Here is a 19,839-nt window from a genome sequence, read left to right on the forward strand (position 1 = left end):
AATTGAGTAGTAGGAAGAAGTAAATAAATGCAACAAAGATTGAAAACTTTGATAAATTTTGAAGAAACTAAGATCATTTAATGATTAAAGAACCTTTTTCATGGCATGATGAATGTACTGTCTTGTAAGTACTATGCAGCCATGTGAAATACAAAAAGGAAATTGAATTTTGATAAAAGAAACAATTTTAAACTACATTGAATGTAATTTAGACAAATAAAAATACTTATCTTTTTCATCTCGTGTCCATTTTACTTGTGCTGAATTGTAGCTACCCAGTAACATAGCTTCACTGTTTAAAGTGTCTCTAACAAAAGGCATACCATTATATTAAAAGGCACAAAAAGCACTTACTTCAGCTAACCCATGTAGAAAACATTTGCAATGGGGACTTTACACAAAGCAGAAGCTGCTCTGGTGCTGTGATGACAAAATATGTTAATGTCAATACTAGCCAACTGCATCACAATTTTTTTCCATCGGGGCACAGTGTCTCTAGAAAAGCCTTTATGGGGTAATTTACAGCCAATAGGTAATTTGTAGACATCATCCCGCAGAGATGAAATTTCAGTGAGATATTTGTGCATGGTGTTAGGTATATTTGATTTAATTTATATTTGATTTAATTTAATTGTTTGTTTGTAAGTTTTAAAATTTTTTAAATTCCATTACTTGATATTGTAATGTAACTTTATTTACTGGAATATAGTTCAGTTCTGACTGATTTTTTTATTTGTGACATAAACAACTTTATAGAAGCATTGTATCTAATGCTGGCCTAGTTTCTTACCTTCATTCAGAACCAGTGATAGTTTGTAGTAAACAACTTTTTTTAATTTTTATTGTTTATCAAAGGAAGATTCATAAAGTGGAATCAAGGCCATACTTGGAGTACGTGACAAATAACATGTATCAGTTGGGTTTTTCCAGAGGATTGACCCACATCCGGGCATGTGTTTTGCATTGTAACTAGATTTATTATTGATATTTTGAGAAATAATTGTTATTCTTGCCTTAACACTTGAGAAGTTAAAGTGTTTTATGTTTTGTCCAGTTTTTAGGCTAATTACTTTATTTTCTTCAATTTATTTGGATTTCAAGTTTCTTTTCCCTGGAAATACTAGTGCTCTAAATTAATTCTTTGACAAAGAGATTTATCGATATTTACACAGAATTCAAAAACTGGAATATAATTTTCTGTGATTCAACAAAGAACTGTTGACACATCAGTATGACCCTGACCATAGGATACATCATCGCATCCCATTTTGGATTTCATCGGGATTTGAATTCAGTTTCATTAGGACTTTTTATTACTAGGACTTCTATCTTTTAATTCTTGGATTATTTTTGGATTTGATTTGTAAAACCATAAGTTCATTTTCTCATTTTTACCTTGTTTTTCTAGGGCAATAATTAAATTATTTGTTAAATTTTATAAAGCTTGTTTTCACTTTTTTCTTGTTATGTTTTGTAAGAGCCTAAACATGTAACAATGGATTTAACTACACAAAGATTACCATCCAAATAAGCAGGCAAGAAATCTCATGCAAACATTTCCTTGGGCAGGACGGCATTACAAAGTCAACTATGTATATAAATATACTACTGTCAATACATCTAACATACCTAAAATCTGGGAAATGCAGATTTTGAGCTCTCTGTCCAGTAAGCAAGACCAGTAACGTGACTAATTTACAAGTTAGGTGCTTCTTTGTGGTTCTCCAGAGGTTACAAGAAATAACATAATTTGATAATAAACATTCCAATGTAACATTATATAGTGGTAAGGCTTGCTGCCATTGGAAAACCCCTTTGAACTAAGTCATCACTGCCCATGCTGTAGTTGTCTGCCAGGGGGATATATTGTAGCTAACTAGGCTGAATGAGCATGCTTGAACTGGATTAACTTGTTTTGTGGAGCAAAATTGAAGCAATATTTTTATACTTGTCCAACAATGTTTTTGTGTCATACCTCTTAAGGAGGCAGTGGTAACATCCACAAGCTGTTTGAAATGCTTGAAATGAGGGATTCTGTGATAATTTGGAAACCTCCAGTCTCATCTACTGAAAAGGGTAAAGTTTCACAGGGCAGTCAAAGCTGTAACAAAAAAGAGTGAAAGACAACAAGCTTTGTAAAATTTTACAAATATATTTATTTCCCAAGAATACCAAGAAAAAGGAGAAAAAAGAAGTTTAGGTACTGTGAATTAAATTCCAAAATAATCAAAGAATTATAAATCCTAGTAATTAAAAGTCCTGATTAAAATTCAGTAAAAGTCCAGAAAAAATCCCAAAACTGAAGTCGATGACGTGTCTGGAAGCTATTGAAGTGTTGTTGTGTCAACAGTCTTTTGTTGAATCACAGTAATATAATTCCAGGTTTGAATATACTATAAATTCCAGTTAGTGCCTTTATCAAAGAATTTTATCAGAGCACTTTTGTCTTTCCAGAGAAAATAATCAATTGAATTTAGTAATTTGAAGAAAATACAATTCCGCCCAACTGGTCACAACTTAATACAACTTGAAAGTGCTAGATGTTAACACAAATGACTAAGTCATCACAATTACAAGATTATATAGTTCTCTGTTTGACCTCAGGTCACACTTAGCCTTTTCTAGAAAAACCCCATTACCTGTTGGAAAATATCCTTCTAAAATGATCCTGATGTTTACAAGACAGTTAACTGGATTATATATAATTCACTTAGGAAACTCCAAAACTTTGACCCAAATCAAACATGTTTACATTTGTTAATAAGTATCCTGATATTAAGCCCATAAACAGATAATAATGTAGCTATGTATTGTTGACATAAACTTAATAAAAATAAATAAAAAGAAGTCAAGCAGAAATGAATTCATTGTTGGAGAAGGTCAAGTCCATCATACAGTGTTATATTACAATAACATCTAATGAAATATATATTAAAAAAATTAAAACTTACAAACAAACAAATTAATTATACATAACAACTTGCATGGTCCTCCTACAGTATATTTAAGTGCAAGATGATGAGACTCAAGGGAAGGGATAGACACATGTAAAGTCAAACCGATAGAAGGTCAGTTGCAAAAGCCTTGCTGTTAGGTAGATAAACCACATACATAGGAAGTCGATGATTAACTCGGGATGCAAAAGAGCAATATTGAATGTACTATATTTGTCTGGCAGACATGCAAATGCTCTTTCATCTAACATCCATTCTGTCTTCATTTGTCATTCTGGAGAAGAATATAGGTGGCATTGAGAAACCTATTCCTTTGAATATACAATAACCAAATCTACCTTGTGGGATAATTCATTTTTAACATGTTTCCCACGATTGCACGATTTGAAACTGTGACTGTGCTGTCTATAAGCAACTGAACACGGATTCCTAATTTTGAAACAACACAAAGCTTTGGCAGTCAAGAAACCTGCTTTTAACTCTAGAATATTTATATGATTTAATTGTTAAGTCTCATACCAGAGTCCACTAGGTGATAATATATGTTATATGTTATAACTACCTGAGCCATTCTCTATCACTGCAGAGAACAAGTCATGGGGGCTCATGTTGTACTGGAGGAAAGCTTGTATGCACATTGTCTATCCACCAATGTAACATTTGTTTGCTTTAATTGGACTATGTTCTAGTTCCCAATGCCCTTTCTCAACTGATTGTCTTTCTAAATTTGTGCAGATTGGAAATTGTAATAGTTTGATCTCAGTTTCCAGTAGCCTGCCTCAAGTGATTGTCTTTGAGCCTTGTAGTAGAGAGAAGCATTTAAAACATCTCATTCACTGGTGACCATTTGGCCCAATAGTTAGTGGCATTTCTTACTGAGAAGATTTCTGGCAGTCTATTAACCTGATTGTCATACCCGTGAATTTAACATAAACCCAGGAAATGTAATGCATTAAATGGGATGAAGAACCAGCTTATCTGTGTGAGTTGTCAGGCATCCAAAAGAGTGACAGTATCCTGAATATTACTGGTATAGTCTAAGATGGCATCAACTTGCAGAAAGATTTCATTATTATATGTAACATTGTTCTGTCCTTTTTTTGAAGATTAGAAAATATGGGTTTTAGAAGTTTTGTGAAAATTCTTGGCACAGAATGTAAATCATTTTGTAAGCAAATTAGCTGGAATTTGCAACCTTTTAAATTGAATTAGAGGTGTTTTCTTTACTTAGTTGAAATCTGAACAGAATAAGAAGGATCTTTTAAGACAAATGTAAGCAAAGCTAACAATTCTTTTTCATGAGGTTAACGGCAGAATTTAGCATTTTCATTCAAGGTAAGGTTTTTCAATGAATTTGCTGATTGTTTTTAGATTCAAAATAACTCTTTATAAAGCAAAATAGCTCTTCGTTCATGTCGATGATCACCATGCCATCCAACACTCAAAGGGACAATGTTGATGATCACCTTTCCATCCAGCACTCAAAGGGACAATGTTGATGATCACCTTGCCATCTAACACTCAGAGGGACAACGTTGATGATCACCTTGCCATCCAACACTCAATCCAACACTCAAAGGGACAATGATGATGATCACCTTGCCATCTAACACTCAAAGGGACAATGTTGATCACCTTGCCATCCAACACTCATAGGGAAAATGTTGATGATCACCTTGCCATCCAACACTCAGAGGGACAATGTTAATGATCTGGCCCAATTGATATCTTGATCCCATCAAACATGATGCATATGTTTGCTGTATTTGATACAGTCTGCATTTCCTGGCATTCATCAACCCAATACTGATTTATGCAGTGCCCGAGTGCCCTCTGCACTACACTCATATCCAACTTGAAAACCTGAAGTGTTTCTGGCATTGGATTTAGGTTGTGTTCTAGTTAAGCAGCATAATTTGCCTCTATTACTGGCACAATTTTATTTGCATTGGTCCCAAACCAGTTCTTGCTTTCAGTCCTATTTTAGCAAATGTGGTTATGGGTGACTTGTAAGTAACTAATCTCAGGGCACTCCAGACTTCATTATTTCCTTTCAGGCCTTCTTCCAATATAAGATGCTTAGTGGTCTCTGAGAACTGCAGTCATTTTGCTTCATCTTTCACTTTCACTGCTGCACACTCTTGCTTGCAAGGAGCGGTCACAGTCTGTTTTATGATAGGTGTGAAGTACACTGGCTAGGTCACATTTCCTGGCAATATTCAGATTTAGATGACACATCTTGGGTGGTGCTATGACACCTTTGTGCCCATGATTGCCTGGGTGGTGCCATGACACCTTGTGCCCAGATTGCCCTTGGAAAATGTGATGAAGATCCAAAACTGCTGCTGTGCACACAGTTCAGGTAACCTCTGGTCCTTCTCATTAATAATGCTGATGCCATGATGTCTGAGATGTTTTGGACACAATCATTGGTCTGATCTGAGTCTTGCATTGAAGTCACTGAGGAAGAACAGCCTCATGCCATGTGGTACAGGATGAAGGATGTCAAGTAAAGCACCATAGAATGGATGTGGTCTTTGTCATTGGGAGTTGGAGAATAGTTGCTTATGGCTGTAACAAAGCCTCCAACAAATGACAGACTGACTGAGATAGATGATGCACTCTGATATTGCTGATGGTGTCTTGATTTTTTGCATCTGTGCCAATCTCACTGCAAACCCATGCCATTGTCATGTTGCTCATCAGTGCTCTTTCCATGCCAGTGGAAGGTGCAGTTCAAGACCCATATTCTTCAAACTTCAAAGTTTTAAAATTTGAGTATGCTAAAAAAAAAAAAACTAATTTAGCACTATAATCATTGAACATTGGGGATTTTATAAAATTTGGATTCTCTTTTAGTATGCTAATTTCATTGGGGATTTTTTAAAATTTGGATTGTACACTAGTATGTTAATTTCATTGGGGATTTTATAAAATTTGGATTCTCTACTAGTGTGCTAATTTCCTTGGAGATTTTTATAAAATTTGGATTCTCTACTAGTATGCTAATTTCCATGGGGATTTTATAAAATTTGGATTCTCTACTAGTATGCTAATTTCCATGGGGATTTTATACAATTTGGATTCTCTACTAGTATGCTAATTTCCATGGGGATTTTATAAAATTTGGATTCTCTACTAGTATGTTAATTTATTGGGGATTTTGTCAAATTTAGATTCTTTACTAGTATGTTAATTTCATTGGGGATTTTATAAAATTTGGATTCTCTACTAGTATGCTAATTTCCATGGGGGTTTTATAAAATTTGGATTCTCTTCTAGTATGCTAATTTCAGTAACACATTTCACTGTTAGTTCAAAATTTAAATTGGGGGTTTGGGAATAGAGTATGATTTTCATGCTTGAAAAGTTAACAGAAAATTAAAAAATACGTAACCTGCTTAGTCTCAACAAAAGCAGTGTGACTTATTCATACTTGCTTCTTCTGCAGCAATGGTATGAAAGCGGAGGAGACACTACGTTTGAGTTGAGACCATATGTGGATGAAGAACATTTGCCAGAGGAATTGGCTGCCAAAGAAGGTTGCAGTAAAGTAAGTTCTTAAGGCAGTTTTACTAACTGAATTTAGTCTACAATGCTAAAGTATTCAAGCATTAAATCTTTTTCCTCTTTTTTCTATATATTACACTGACAGGAGGGTCAGGGTTGCTGGAAGGTATGTATAGGTACTCTCCATTGTTGAAAGTTCTGAAGCTACCAATGTAGTGGTTCCTCTCTTACAAAGCCACCTCTTCCACAATAGGAAAGTGGTATTATAACAGGGGTGGTCTTGTCAGGAGGAGGGTGTGGTCACACAGATATATTAATTATATATGAACTAAGAAATCAAAACTGGTTTTTAAATATTTGACATTTTCATTTAGCAGTTTGGAAATCACAGTCATGTTATTAATCAGTGTGATTGAACTGTTATCAATGTTATTTAAAAATATTATGTGGTGCAAAACCACCTTGCTGATAAAATCTGGGTACAAACAGCAGGTTGTATAACTATCATTTCAGTGAACCCTTCGTACCCTAAGTTACCAAATGAGATGATGAGTAGGTCACATGACTGGTCAGCACACAAGCCTGATGTAATGGTCAGTTCATGGTTTTAGCCTTAAAATAAAATTTTTGTAGTTTTTCCATTAGTTCAGGGTGCCCCAATGCACTTCAAGACTCTGTAAAAGACAGTCGGACTCGGAATGATGCACTGTATTACGTGTTTAGGCTTGAATAAACAGTAACACAGAAAGAGTGAAAGCAACAAGCTTTTTAAAATTTAACAAATAATTTATTTTCCTGGAAAATTCTGTAAAAATAAAAAAAATTTAACTTAACGGTTTCAACAATCAAATCAAAAATAATCTGAGAATAATCCACGAATTAAATTGCAAAAGTCCTAGTAATAAATGTCCTAATAATTTCAAATTCGAATCCTGATGTAATATCCAAGATGGATGATGATGACATATGCTGTAGTCAGTACTGTGCTTATCTACAGTTCCTTGTAGAAATACAAATAATGGCACTCCAAATTAAATTTTATAAGTAATGTATTTCCAAAATTTCTCTGTGAGCTTTCCTCAAAATATTTCCAGAGAATTAATCCTTTTGAAATCCAACCGATCTGAAGAAAATTATAGCTCAAATCTGGCTACAACAAATTAACTTGATATCAGTATGAAAAGCCCAAAACTGAGAAATCTCTCTCAAAACAAAGATTATATTGTATCATAAGACGTAGTTTCGAAATTCCCCCAAGTTGCGAAATGGGGTGGGGGTCACATGATCATGTTTAAATCACATACACAGAATATGGCCTTGATTAGACTAATGATTTTATTCCCAGAATAATAATAAAAAAAGTGTTCACTTCTTAACCCACATAGTCCCATCATGACCTTGACAACAACCAATCATTTTAAAATAAAATGGAACTTTGTTTACTAATTCTGAATCCAGGTCAGAATTAGATTAACACCTGTTGTTTATACACTAACAGTCAAGGTAAAACAATTTTCTGAAAAAGTATCATCTCTAGTGAAAAATTTTACATTATAATAGAATAAAAAATTTAAAACTGACAAAAAATTAAATTAAAAATAAATATGATTAAATCTGATATACGTTACAGCTGTATGTACAATATAAATCTGATTCCTGTTGCACATTGTTTTTTGTGCAAAAAACTATGACCATGGCAGAATTTCAGAAGAACCAAAGGGTTTTGTTCTTGTAGGAAACACTACAACTATATCTGGTGTCAACGTGGTTCATGATGCCAAGATCAAGCATGTTATTTAGATGGTTCATGACCCCAGTGTTGGTTATGTTATTGAAGCTGTTTGTTGCAGCCACATCTAGGTGTTGATACGGTTCATGACCCCAATGTTGGCACATATATTCCAGTGCAATGCAAATGAACAGTTGTGATCTTCTTGAAATGGCATTATGAGCTTTAACTTTCTCCACTTTCATATATATATATATATAAAGCCAACTTTATTACATCTGCATGTATTGAGAGTTGAAAAGTTAACTGTCTGTTTGATATGCATCATCAATTTTTCACAACAAAATTGACAGGAACTAATGCATAAATTGAACATACACACTCACCTAAATACTTTAAATACTTTGGTGTTTTTTTATATACAAATAATGGCAAAAGTATCAAGTATTTATGTAAAACTGCTGAATTACATCTTTTTTAATAGTCACCCATGGTAGCAAAAACTGTAACTCTTCCTGGCATGTGGCTTGGTAAAAATTGGAAACAGTGCATTGGATTCAAAAACAAAAATAAAATTATTTTTATTAAATTACAGACATTTATACCAAGGAATCAGATTATACACCTGTAATGTTACTCATTATAATAAATTCATTACTATATTTTTGTACATTTTTCATTTTTAATAAGTGTAATATATTTTTATAATCAGCAATTACTTATCCTGTTGGTATAGCTTAGATATCTATTTTCATGCTGAAAATATACCGTCCATATGATGTGAATACATCCTTCCAGACTGGAGAGAAAAAGTCAGTTTGACCTTTTGCACACCACTCTGTTGCATGGTCATGTGCAGAAGATAGATGTACTTATATGTCATTCTTTTCACAGATGCCATGCTGTATAGATATCTGAAGCCATTGTGATCGAGAAATTATACCTGTGGACAACTACTATACTGCAGTTAGGGGTATCTCTCTTCAGTATTTACTACTGTCCATTCATTTCTAAAACTGTAATGTAGCTTTTTGTTTTCCTCCTTAGAACTTTGTTCTTTGAAGGAATTTGGAAGCTACCTCCTGTTCTGCCTGTGGTGGTAGACACTTTTACTTAAAATATTAACTGAATGGTACAGGTAAGTCCCTACGTTCCAGGAACAATAACAGGCCCTGCACAATATTGAGGACATTGTTTCTTCCATTTTTATTTTCAACTCAATAAAATAGTCATAACTTCATACAACGCTCGCTTTGACATTCATGTATTTGCATGTTACCTGAATAAACAAATCATCAGAACTATAACATCTTGTTTCTTCAGTAAATAAGGAAATACTGCAATGATAATTTCCATCCTTTGTTTATTCATGTGTAGGTTGAGTTTTGCAACAAGGGACCACACCACTAAAAAAAAAAAAAAATTTCAGAGACAAAACAGTCTGTGGGGCAGTGTGGCCACACAAAGGCATTATGAGATTTACACACAGACTGCACCAAGAGCTCCAAGTGCACTCGGAAAAACTGTTGCACCATTTGTGATTTGTGGTCTTCAGCCCCTGGAATCCAAGAGATATCAGGCATACCTATCAAAGACCTACCTCTTCTTCATCCAATTTTTCTGACTTTTCTTTCAGATCTCACATGTTAGGACAAACATCTTCAGTGGCTGTTGAAGCCCCTCCAGAAGGAGGGTCTTGATGTTTGAGAAGCCATTCAACTTCCCCCTGTAGGAAAATGATGGAAAGTTCTCGTGTCCCTAACAGCATCCACACTTCAGGTAGTGGGATGCTCCTTCCTGTTGGGGAGGTAGAGCACTGTGACTGCGGGTTGCACCCTCCCATCAGGGAGGTAGATCACTGTGATAGCAGGTTGCACCCTTCCTCTAAGGAGGTTGAGCATCGTAACCAGTGGTTGCACTTTAGTATGCTGAGGGAGGCCTCCCTGATTCCAGCTGCATTATGTGTGCTGGAAATTGTGGCCAAAACATCCTGGCATGTGCTATCTGTTGCCATGGCATTATCGGTGGACTTTCTGCACATCTCCATGATGCTGCATTGGACTAGGTGAAGATCTTGCTTATAAACCACAGTAAAAACCTTCTAAGGGCTACTCCTCTGGAAGTTGAGACCCTCTTTGGGGGCCTCATTCCTACCGTGGCTTCTCAAGTCTTAATCTGTCACAAACATCAGTCTTTTACTTCCACTCCTAGTCCATTGTATTTGACCAGGAAACGAGGTAAGGCAAATTGTCCTCAGTGACCATCTGCCAAATTTTTCAAGCAGGCACAACCTCAGTCCAATCCACAAATTCTTGCTAGACCACCACCTCCATCATCAGGTCCGTGGTGCCCAGGTCACTGCAGATCCAAGAGGAACTTTTATAACCCACCTTCCTTTCCTACAAAGGCAGCAAGGGGGGGAAGCAGCCCTAGCAAATTACCTCTCTCCTGACATGCATCCCCATCCCAAATGTTCCAGTGGGTGCTCATGTAGGGGTTTCCTCAGAGGCTTGGTCAAGCATCATGTACAATGTTTCGGTCCTCTCAATTGTAAATGAGGGTTATCAACTCCATTTCAGCAACAACCCCATCTATCAATGACCCCCATTTTCTTTCCCTAGTCCAATCTGGTAGAATTAAGGGAAGAGGTGCACACCCTTTAAAAAGGGGCAGTCAAGAGGGTTTTAAATGAACATTCTCTTGCCGTCTACTCCTGAATCTTCCTGGTGAAAAAGAAAAGCAGGAAATTTTGAATCATTATCGATCTCTTTCCACTCACTCAGTTACTGTCGGAGGAAACCTTGAAGATGGAGACGGCCTCCTCAATCCGGAACACTCTTCATCCGTCCAATTGGGCAGTCTCCATCAACCTTCAGGATGCCTATTTACACGTCTCCATTTTTCCTCCACACTGCAATATCTTCATTTTTCAATTCAAGCCATGAGAGCTTCTTCATCCAAAATTTATGATGCCAGGTGGAGAATCTCTAAAACATAATTTGCCAAAGATTTTAACACACATATATAGATAAAATCGCTGAATTTTATGGGGAGGAAAATATCCATATTTGGCAGATTGGCATCATATTTTTCAGCTAAAAAATACACACTAAAAACTGTTTATGACTAACAATATGCTCTTTGGCCATCAAATTTTAAATGCTTCAAATTTGTTATGGATCAGTGATCTAATATCCCATCTTCTATAAAATAACAGTTGAAAGATAACTGTCAGCTTTCCTTTCCAAATATGGCTTGTCAGAGCATTGCTGTTATTAACTTGTTACTTGCGTAACAAGAAAAACAAATTAGATATTTAACTGATGTTTTCTTGTATTATTTGGATGATAAACTATTGCAACTACATAATGAATAAAAGCAGCAGCATCTTTATGGTTATGATGTATATAAAATGTGTCCACTGTCATCCATCAAAAAACAACTTCAAAAATTACATTAGGAAACATTTTCTTAATATTTTCAAGATGTTGGTGACCATTTTCAAAAAGCACAAAACAGTAAAAGATACTTTTTTGTTTTATGTTCCATTAAGTTAGTATTAAAACTTTGTTATGGTAGAAAATGTAACTCCTTTAAGAAGTATGGACAAGAAATATTTTATTTTTCTATTTAAATTCATAAAATATTTGGGAGCCAGCAAAAGACATGTTTTGGTGCTGGAAGTAGCTACACCACATCTTTTATTTTGTATTCAGTTTCTTTATTGCTCCTTAATTTATCAACATGATAAATTTGGCCACCATTAGTAATTCTCATGTAATCTGAAAAGAAAAGTATTTTAAGTACAGTGTATTATTGAACATATTTGTTCCGTGATGTATTAGTACGATCATGTACTTTTTGATGTCACACGAAACATTTTGGTCCTTATTGTTGATCTGATTCTGCTTCTGCTGTTGCTATAGTCTCTTAATTTTTTCTTTTTATTTTCTGAAAGTTTTATATAAAATCACAGTTGAAAGGATTTCTGAACTACTTTGAAACAACCCCTGTAAATAGGAACAATGGAGCAAGTGACTTCATACCATACTGTTCAAAGTAATTTCATTGTTGCTGATAAAACATTACTACACCACTCCCATGATAACTCACGCCCTGATAACTCATGAACCCGCTTATAACACATGATCAGGCGTGGATCCCATTTTTTAAAACCAGAAAATACTCTTAACATTTATCCCTATTTGTTGAACTTGAAAAAAAATCTTGATCAAAATTGGTGACAGAGCTTTGAAGTATCGCTCTTTTTGTCATCGAAAACGGTAGATAGGACCTGGAAATTTTAATCAACACTATGAAATATCAAATTTAAAAATAGGTCATACAATTTTTTACATTTTCTTTCCAAACGACATTTCTAGTACACCGCAATTAACGATATGTAAGGAAATTTTGATAATGAAAATGTCACTTAAGCAGAGTGGAGGCAGTACTTTAATAAATACGAATTAAATAAAAAATGTATCAATTGAAATTTGTGTTCTAGTTCTCATCTTTTAGTTCCTCTCAAGTGTAATCATCATAAACGCAATGTGTCTTCTTGAAATCAAATGTGAAATGTGTCATTATACCATAACAGCTATGTCCGCAAGCGTTTCTCTGAAAACCTAATTAAGGGCCGACCGTGTTTTGATAACTGACTTCTGGAATTATTTGCTGTATTGTTGCACTGAATTAAAAGCTAGCCTCCTTTCTATTATCACATTAATTATGTCTTTTGAATCAAATCATGGAGGTGGAATAAAAGAAAAGTTAAAAGGAACAAAAACCCAACAAACTTAAAATCGAGCTGTTCCTGGTCGTATGTTGGGTGAACACACTTCATTTGATCGATCCAACACTTATAAATGTTATTGTGTATGTTACATGAACTACCTTAAATTAACAGACTCTTTCTTAACTGTGATCAAAGATAACAAGGCAGCCAAGCGAAATGAATAATTCATAAAATAAAGAGCTTCATTTCACAGATATGGACCATTGTGGGAAAGCAAGTTTCAGAGAATTCTTGAACTGGCTCATAGAGATATTATCAAGGATGACAAGAAGTTTCATTATTACTTCCAACTAAATCATGACATCAATATTGTACTAACCGAACAATACAAAAATTGAGTTTTGACGCAGATAATTGTCACATGAAATAATTGTCTCGTGTTTTTGAAAAAGAGGAATTTTGTTTGGCGGTTATCAATAGTTAGTCTAGTTCTCTACTCTGGGGGCTCCCGATTTGGCAGGATAATATTAAATACCACTCCAGGAACCAGACTTGTCAAGAAAACAAAAAGCAGTGACATAATACAAAGATTTTTTACACGTACATGTGGTGGATGTTGAAACCAGTTGGAATGAGCTTTCATATGTTGGACATTTTGAAAATAAATGTTATTTAAACAGAATAACAAACAACTTCATTAGAAAAGGCGTGTTATTAAAAATTATTATCGATGTGATTGTAAAATGAGGATTCAGTCAATAAACAGCCCAGTTCTCTAATGTGGGGGGGCCCCCCTCACGGTTTTCTCGATGTCAAAGCGATTTGTTCCCATTTTTGGAGGTCCCTCGGTAACTTGCGCCTCGCTTATAATGCAGTCTTTTTTTGTGGACCCCGTTGTGCACGAGTTATCGAGGGAGAGGTGTATAACTACTCACAAACAATACATTGAAGCATTTAAGTCGATACATGACTAAACTGTACCCTTCTTTTCACTTGAATCAACACAGCCATGAACATGTATTGCACAGTGTTGAGTGCATCTATTTTTAGAATGAAGGATTTTCTTAATATAACCATTCACTTGTTGTTACAAGAATCCATGATAGGACTGCAAATTTATGGTTTTATTATTTGCCTACATATTGGTAGTAATGACATGCATTTGTTAAATAGTATCTGTGTCGCTGTCTTTCGTATTTTCACAAAAATGAATGACATCAGAAAACAACCTTGACTGTGACATTTTTTTAAATATTCCACAACATAGCATTTTTCCATACGTTTCCGATCTACATGATTAAATATTTAGGCTAAATCTGCTATCACATAATAGTTAGACTTTATTTTCATTGAATTATATATCTGCCCTAATCTTTTTGCCAAATTATTTACGAACACAGACAATTTCACGATGTAGTATTTCATAGACACAGTGATGTCTGCCACTGCAGGTTCACTATAAACTGCCACATTGCAGACATTGTAGCGCTATGACTGAAAAATCATTAATGCTACGTTAAAAATTCTAATCACACACACACACACATGCCTGCTGGTTCACTTATAGTTTCAAACTGATTTTATAAAGAAAAAAATGCAAAATCAGCAGTCAAAATCTTCATTTTAACAAAATTAAATAAGAAAGTGCTCTTCACCGATTATATTCTTAAAAATGTTACTATTTACGTACACCACTCCCTCGATAACTTGTGCCATGATAACTCACAAACTTGCTTATAATGCGGGCCAGGCGTGGCTCCCATTTTTTAAACCAGAAAATACCCTCAAAATTAATCCCTATTTGTTGAACTTGAAGAAAATCTTGATCAAAATTGGTAACAGAAACTTTAATGTATCGCTCATTTTATCATTGAAAATGGTAGATAGGACCTGGAAATTTTAATCAACACTTTGAAGAATCAAATTTAAAAATAGGTCATACAATTTTTTACATTTTCTTTCCAAACGACATTCCTAGTACACTGTAATTGACGATATGTAATAAGGAAATTTTTATCAATGAAAATGTCACTTACGCCGAGAAGAGGCAGTACTTTAATAAATAATTACCGATTAAATATTTTTTTATCAATTGAAATTTTAGTTCTATCTTTGATTTCCTTTTAAGTGTAATCATCATAAATGCAATGTTTCCTCTTGTAATTAAACGTGAAATGCGTCAATCTACCGTAACAACTATGTCCGCAAGTGTTTCTTTGAGAATCTAATTAAGTGCCGATCGTGTCTTGATAACTGACTTGCGGAAGTATTTGTTGTATTGTTGCACTGAATTAAAAGCTGGCTTCCTTTGTATTACCATGTTAATTATGTCTTTTGAATCAAATAAAGGATGTGGAATAAAAGAAAAGTTAAAAGGCACTACTACATTTAATTCTAAAACATTTAATATTTTCATTTAAAAATCACATGCATGTTGATAAATCAGTGTGAAATGAACTGTTTCATCATATTCAAAAGAATGTTATAAATAACCATTGATTCAGTTTTAAAACTGTCTTTATAATAATGTTACAGATCACATCATCTGTCATCAGTAGACAGTACAGATGTTCCAAAGTATTCTTAGGCTTGAAAAATGTATCCATTGTCATTTGTCCCGTGCTTTCTACAGCTTTTCTTTTATCTTTTTTAAGAATGTCTTGTGTTTTCATGTCTACAAGTTCAACATTATATGTTGTTAGGCCATAATCCATCAGTTCTGTGGAATGTAACCATGCAGTCTGCAGTGTAATGCACTGTTTGGCTGGGTTTTAATCATCACGTGTTGTGTCACTGTCCCAGTCACTTTCTTCATCCAGGCATGTTTCACTAGAATTTCTGGCACCTTCTGTCATTAATGACTCCCAGTCATCACTGATTGTGTTCTCTGTAGCTAATTCATCATCACACTGAACATAATCCTTAACGGTTGTTCCAGGTGGTATAAGGGGAAGATAGTCCTCTTCATCCCAGTTTTCCTTCTCTGCCTCTGTTACATCCAATACCCCTTGGAAAAACCCACATTTCTGAAAGCACTTTTGAATCATCTCGGCTGTAGGAACATCCCATGCTGATGTCAGCCATTGGACTGCATCCAGCAGAGTCACCCTCCATTGTAGCTGTTACAATATCCATCAGGAACAAAACATGTTTCTGCAGCTTTTTCCTGTAGTTCACTTTGACTGTCTGGATTATCCTTGCATCCAGGGGCTGATGTTTTAAAGTTGTATTTGGAGGAAAGTATGAAACGTTGACATTTGACGAATCCAGTTTTGGGTGTGAAGCACAGTTGTCGAGGAAAAGCAGGATCTTCCTGTTCTGCACATTCATCTGCTGATTAAGTTTTTTTATCCAGGACTCAAATATCTGTCCTGTCATCCATACTTTTCTGTTTCTGTTTGCCTCATATGTAACTCTCAAATGTGTCTGGCTATATCCCTTAAAGCACCTTGGATTTTATGATTTTCCAGTCACCAGTGGCCCCAGTTTCTCACCAAAACAACTGGCGCAGAGCAAAACTGTAAATCTATCCTTGCTTTTTTCCCACCATTACACAAGTGCCCTTTTTGTACTAGTGACTTTGTTGGTAACAGTTAAAAAAAAAAAAAGTCTCGTCACACTTAAGAATATCCTTGCTGTCATATCCCCAGCATATATCGTTCAGTCTTTTGCTCCAATCTTCAACAACTTCATCTTTATTAACATAAGCTGATTCTCCACTAAGGACAGAACACGTAATATTGTGTCGGACTTGAAACCTGTGCAGCCATCCATTGTTTGCGATAAAATCATCATATCCCGTTTCAATTGACAAAATTGTTTCTTTTTCTTGGATCATTTGACAGATGAGTGGAATGTTCTTTACATGCGCAGCGCAAAACCATTCAAAAACCTTGTCATTCAAATCAGGATACAAACATCTCCTGGCTCAAACAATATTCCTTTCTCTGTCCATTCCACCTTCCCATTTCCGCAGAATTGTTTCCCTATCTTTCACGATATTGTTTATCTGAGTCTTTCCAATATCAAATTTTTCTGCAAGGATCCTTGAACGCTTTCCCTTTTCAGTCAGTTGAATTATTTTCACTTTCTCTTCTAAATTGAGAATTTTTCTTTTTCTTGACATGTATATCTTTTTGTAATAACTTATTCCTATGTTGCCAACTGCAAGACTAATTAAACAATTTTTCTGCATTTAAACAAAATGCAATGTGTTTTTGAAGGAAGTGATCTTGTCACATGGTTCATTGGTCATAGTCTGGTACCCTATTGTTTTTACATTTCTGTACACAAAGTGAGAGAAGCCAAGATGGCTTTGATGCCATTAACATAATGCAGATTTTACCTGAACAATAGCACCTCATGGCCGTCAGGATTTGTAATCCTGACAATTATTGTCGCTAGTAATGGCTACTAATTTTCAAAATGAGCAAGCTCAACATCTTAGTAAGGGAAGCCATAAAGGCTATCAAACCATTTTCCACTGATTTATGTATTGTACATCAATATTGCCACTTTCCAGCTGTTACTCTGTTCAGTAATTGCAATCTTAACAGTTATCAGAGTGACTAAACTAGACATCTCATATGAAGTGTAAATGATATAATATTAACCTTAGTGGTACATGTACATTAGTCAATACGTCTTTCAGTAACGAAAACCTGACATCAGGAAACAGAAATCAGATTACTTAACACATGTAATGAATTAAATACTGGTTCTGGATACATATTAAAATTAAATGTGGCCGCTTGTGAGGGGTAAATTTTATATTATTGCACTAATATGCTGGTCACATTAGTGGGGTGGCCTTTCATGAGGGGTACTTTTGAACACAAACTCATCGGTGCCAAGGGATTCTGGCTGTAAGGAGCGGGTGGCCACTGGTCAAGGGGGCCGTTCAAGAGGGGGACCACTGTACACAAGTTTGTACCAAACAGCCATTGTTTTATGCACTTGCAATAATAAAAAAAGGTTTTGTAATCTTCTTTTTTTAATGTAGATGAGTAATGTCCCATTTTGATCTGTCTGGAAGGTGAAGTTTGTGGTAATGACAGAGGAAATTAATAATTAAAAAACATTTCAGCTAAAACTGTCTCATTTATAGTTGCAGTTACAAAAGTCTTTTACACGTTACTTCCAGCTATATGTCACAAATGGCAATAACTTGTCAATAGGTGCATTTTTTGATGATGACAATAATATGCATAAAATTTCATTTTGACAGTTTTACACATAAAACCCAGTTATGTTTTTAAAGACAATTCTGTCAGAATAATTAAAGATAGAGACCTATCCAAGCCTCTAAATATTATGCTTTGCTTTGTAGATTGAGATTAATTACAGAAATTTTCTGCCATTGAAACAGAAAAATTTGCATTTTAGAAGAAAGGGCATAATGTTCTGCTGTACAAGTTTTCATATAAATAGTAAAATTAAGAAAGAAGAGAAAGGTTCAAGACAGGTCTGAGGTAACTAAAGTTGGTCTGAATGTAAATGATAAGCATATATTCTTGCAATGTGTAAGGAGTTAAATGTCAGTCCCACATTTTCATGTATTATTAGGTTAAGTATTCCATGAAATTGTAAACATCACCTAGGGTGGATTGATCAAGAAAATCACACACTTAAAATAATTTTAAAATTAACACTTCTGTGGTTTTAGTTGATGGAATCTGCATGGTCCAGAATCCCTGAAGTCAGACCTTCATTTAAACTGATGCGTGAAATACTGGATGAAATCTACCCAATCAGGGGAGAATTGATGGATAATCTAATCAAAATGGTAAGTTAATTTGATAATTTTCATCTTTAGCAGGCATAAAAATTTATATGCATTAATCCTTCAACATGATGTTGTTCAATGATCATCAAGGCCAGTGAAGTGTGATGTCTTAAAGCTGATGAGACCTGTTCTACGATATGCGCTTGTGGAATTCTTACTTCTTTCTATTTAAAAACAAAAGACTGACCTTGAAAAATTAATCAGTTGTGCAAGAGTCACACATTTAATTTAAAATATGAAAAGGTTCATGTTACAGCTAATATCAGTGAGATTTACTGTAGAATAATCTGTTTCTCTGGTGATGTAATTTGTCATTTGAAACTCTCTTCAAGAGAAGAAGTTTTATGGGGGAAAATTTGTATTGCATGTATCAAAACAGTAACAGTAAACTCCATGTGGGATTAAATTTTGTGGATTTCTAAAACATTCCTAAATGTAAGTAAGTGTGTAACAGAGTGTATGCTGTTATAAGTATGCAGAGTGTATGCTGTAATAAGTATGTAGAGTGTATACTGTTATAAGTATGCAGAGTGTATGCTGTTATAAGTATGCAGAGTGCATGCTGTTATAAGTATGCAGAGTGTATGCTGTTATAAGTAGTTGTTGTAGGGTTTAGTGCCATTTTTCAGCACACGATAGGCTATACATGGCGGTCAGTATTAATGGTGGAGGAAGAATCCGGGAAAACGCCAGAAAGAACAACCAACCCACTAGAAGCTACAGGCAAGCTTTCTCACATACCCACATTAGCTGAATCCAAGACTCAAACCCACACAGACAGAGGCGAGATGGCACTGATCCATAACAGAGAGCACTTAAGACCACTCGGGGCCCCATGCTGTTATAAGTATGCAGAGTGTATGCTGTTATATTGTCAGGGACAGAGTATGTAGATTTATTATGCCACTACTAGAGTCAGTAAAAATAATAGTTATAAATTCTTGTTAAAAATGTGTTTTTTTTTATCTGGCTTCACGAAATAAAATAAAAATAAAAACATGCATTTCTACATACCTGATTACAAATATAAACTGCACTCTTACTGGACATCTGCTTCAGGTAATGCTAGACAGACATGAAGATTTTGCAACAATTGATCTGGAAAAACAGGGTTATATATGCA

General features: G+C 34.9%; 1 protein-coding gene across 1 annotated transcript in view; it reads left to right on the top strand.

Annotated features, from left to right (window-relative positions):
• The window catches only part of LOC149781478 (uncharacterized), a 430,415-nt gene that overhangs the window by 368,938 nt on the left and 41,638 nt on the right, over positions 1 to 19,839 (top strand). The window contains exons 36-37 of the mRNA XM_089934971.1: positions 6,406 to 6,507; positions 18,597 to 18,716. Coding sequence (XP_089791097.1) covers positions 6,406 to 6,507; positions 18,597 to 18,716 — 222 coding nt within the window. The remainder of the gene's footprint in view (positions 1 to 6,405; positions 6,508 to 18,596; positions 18,717 to 19,839) is intronic.

Source organism: Sinohyriopsis cumingii, chromosome 15 (assembly GCF_028554795.1).
Source record: "Sinohyriopsis cumingii isolate HCF-2022 chromosome 15, ASM2855479v2, whole genome shotgun sequence".
Taxonomy (NCBI): domain Eukaryota; kingdom Metazoa; phylum Mollusca; class Bivalvia; order Unionida; family Unionidae; genus Sinohyriopsis; species Sinohyriopsis cumingii.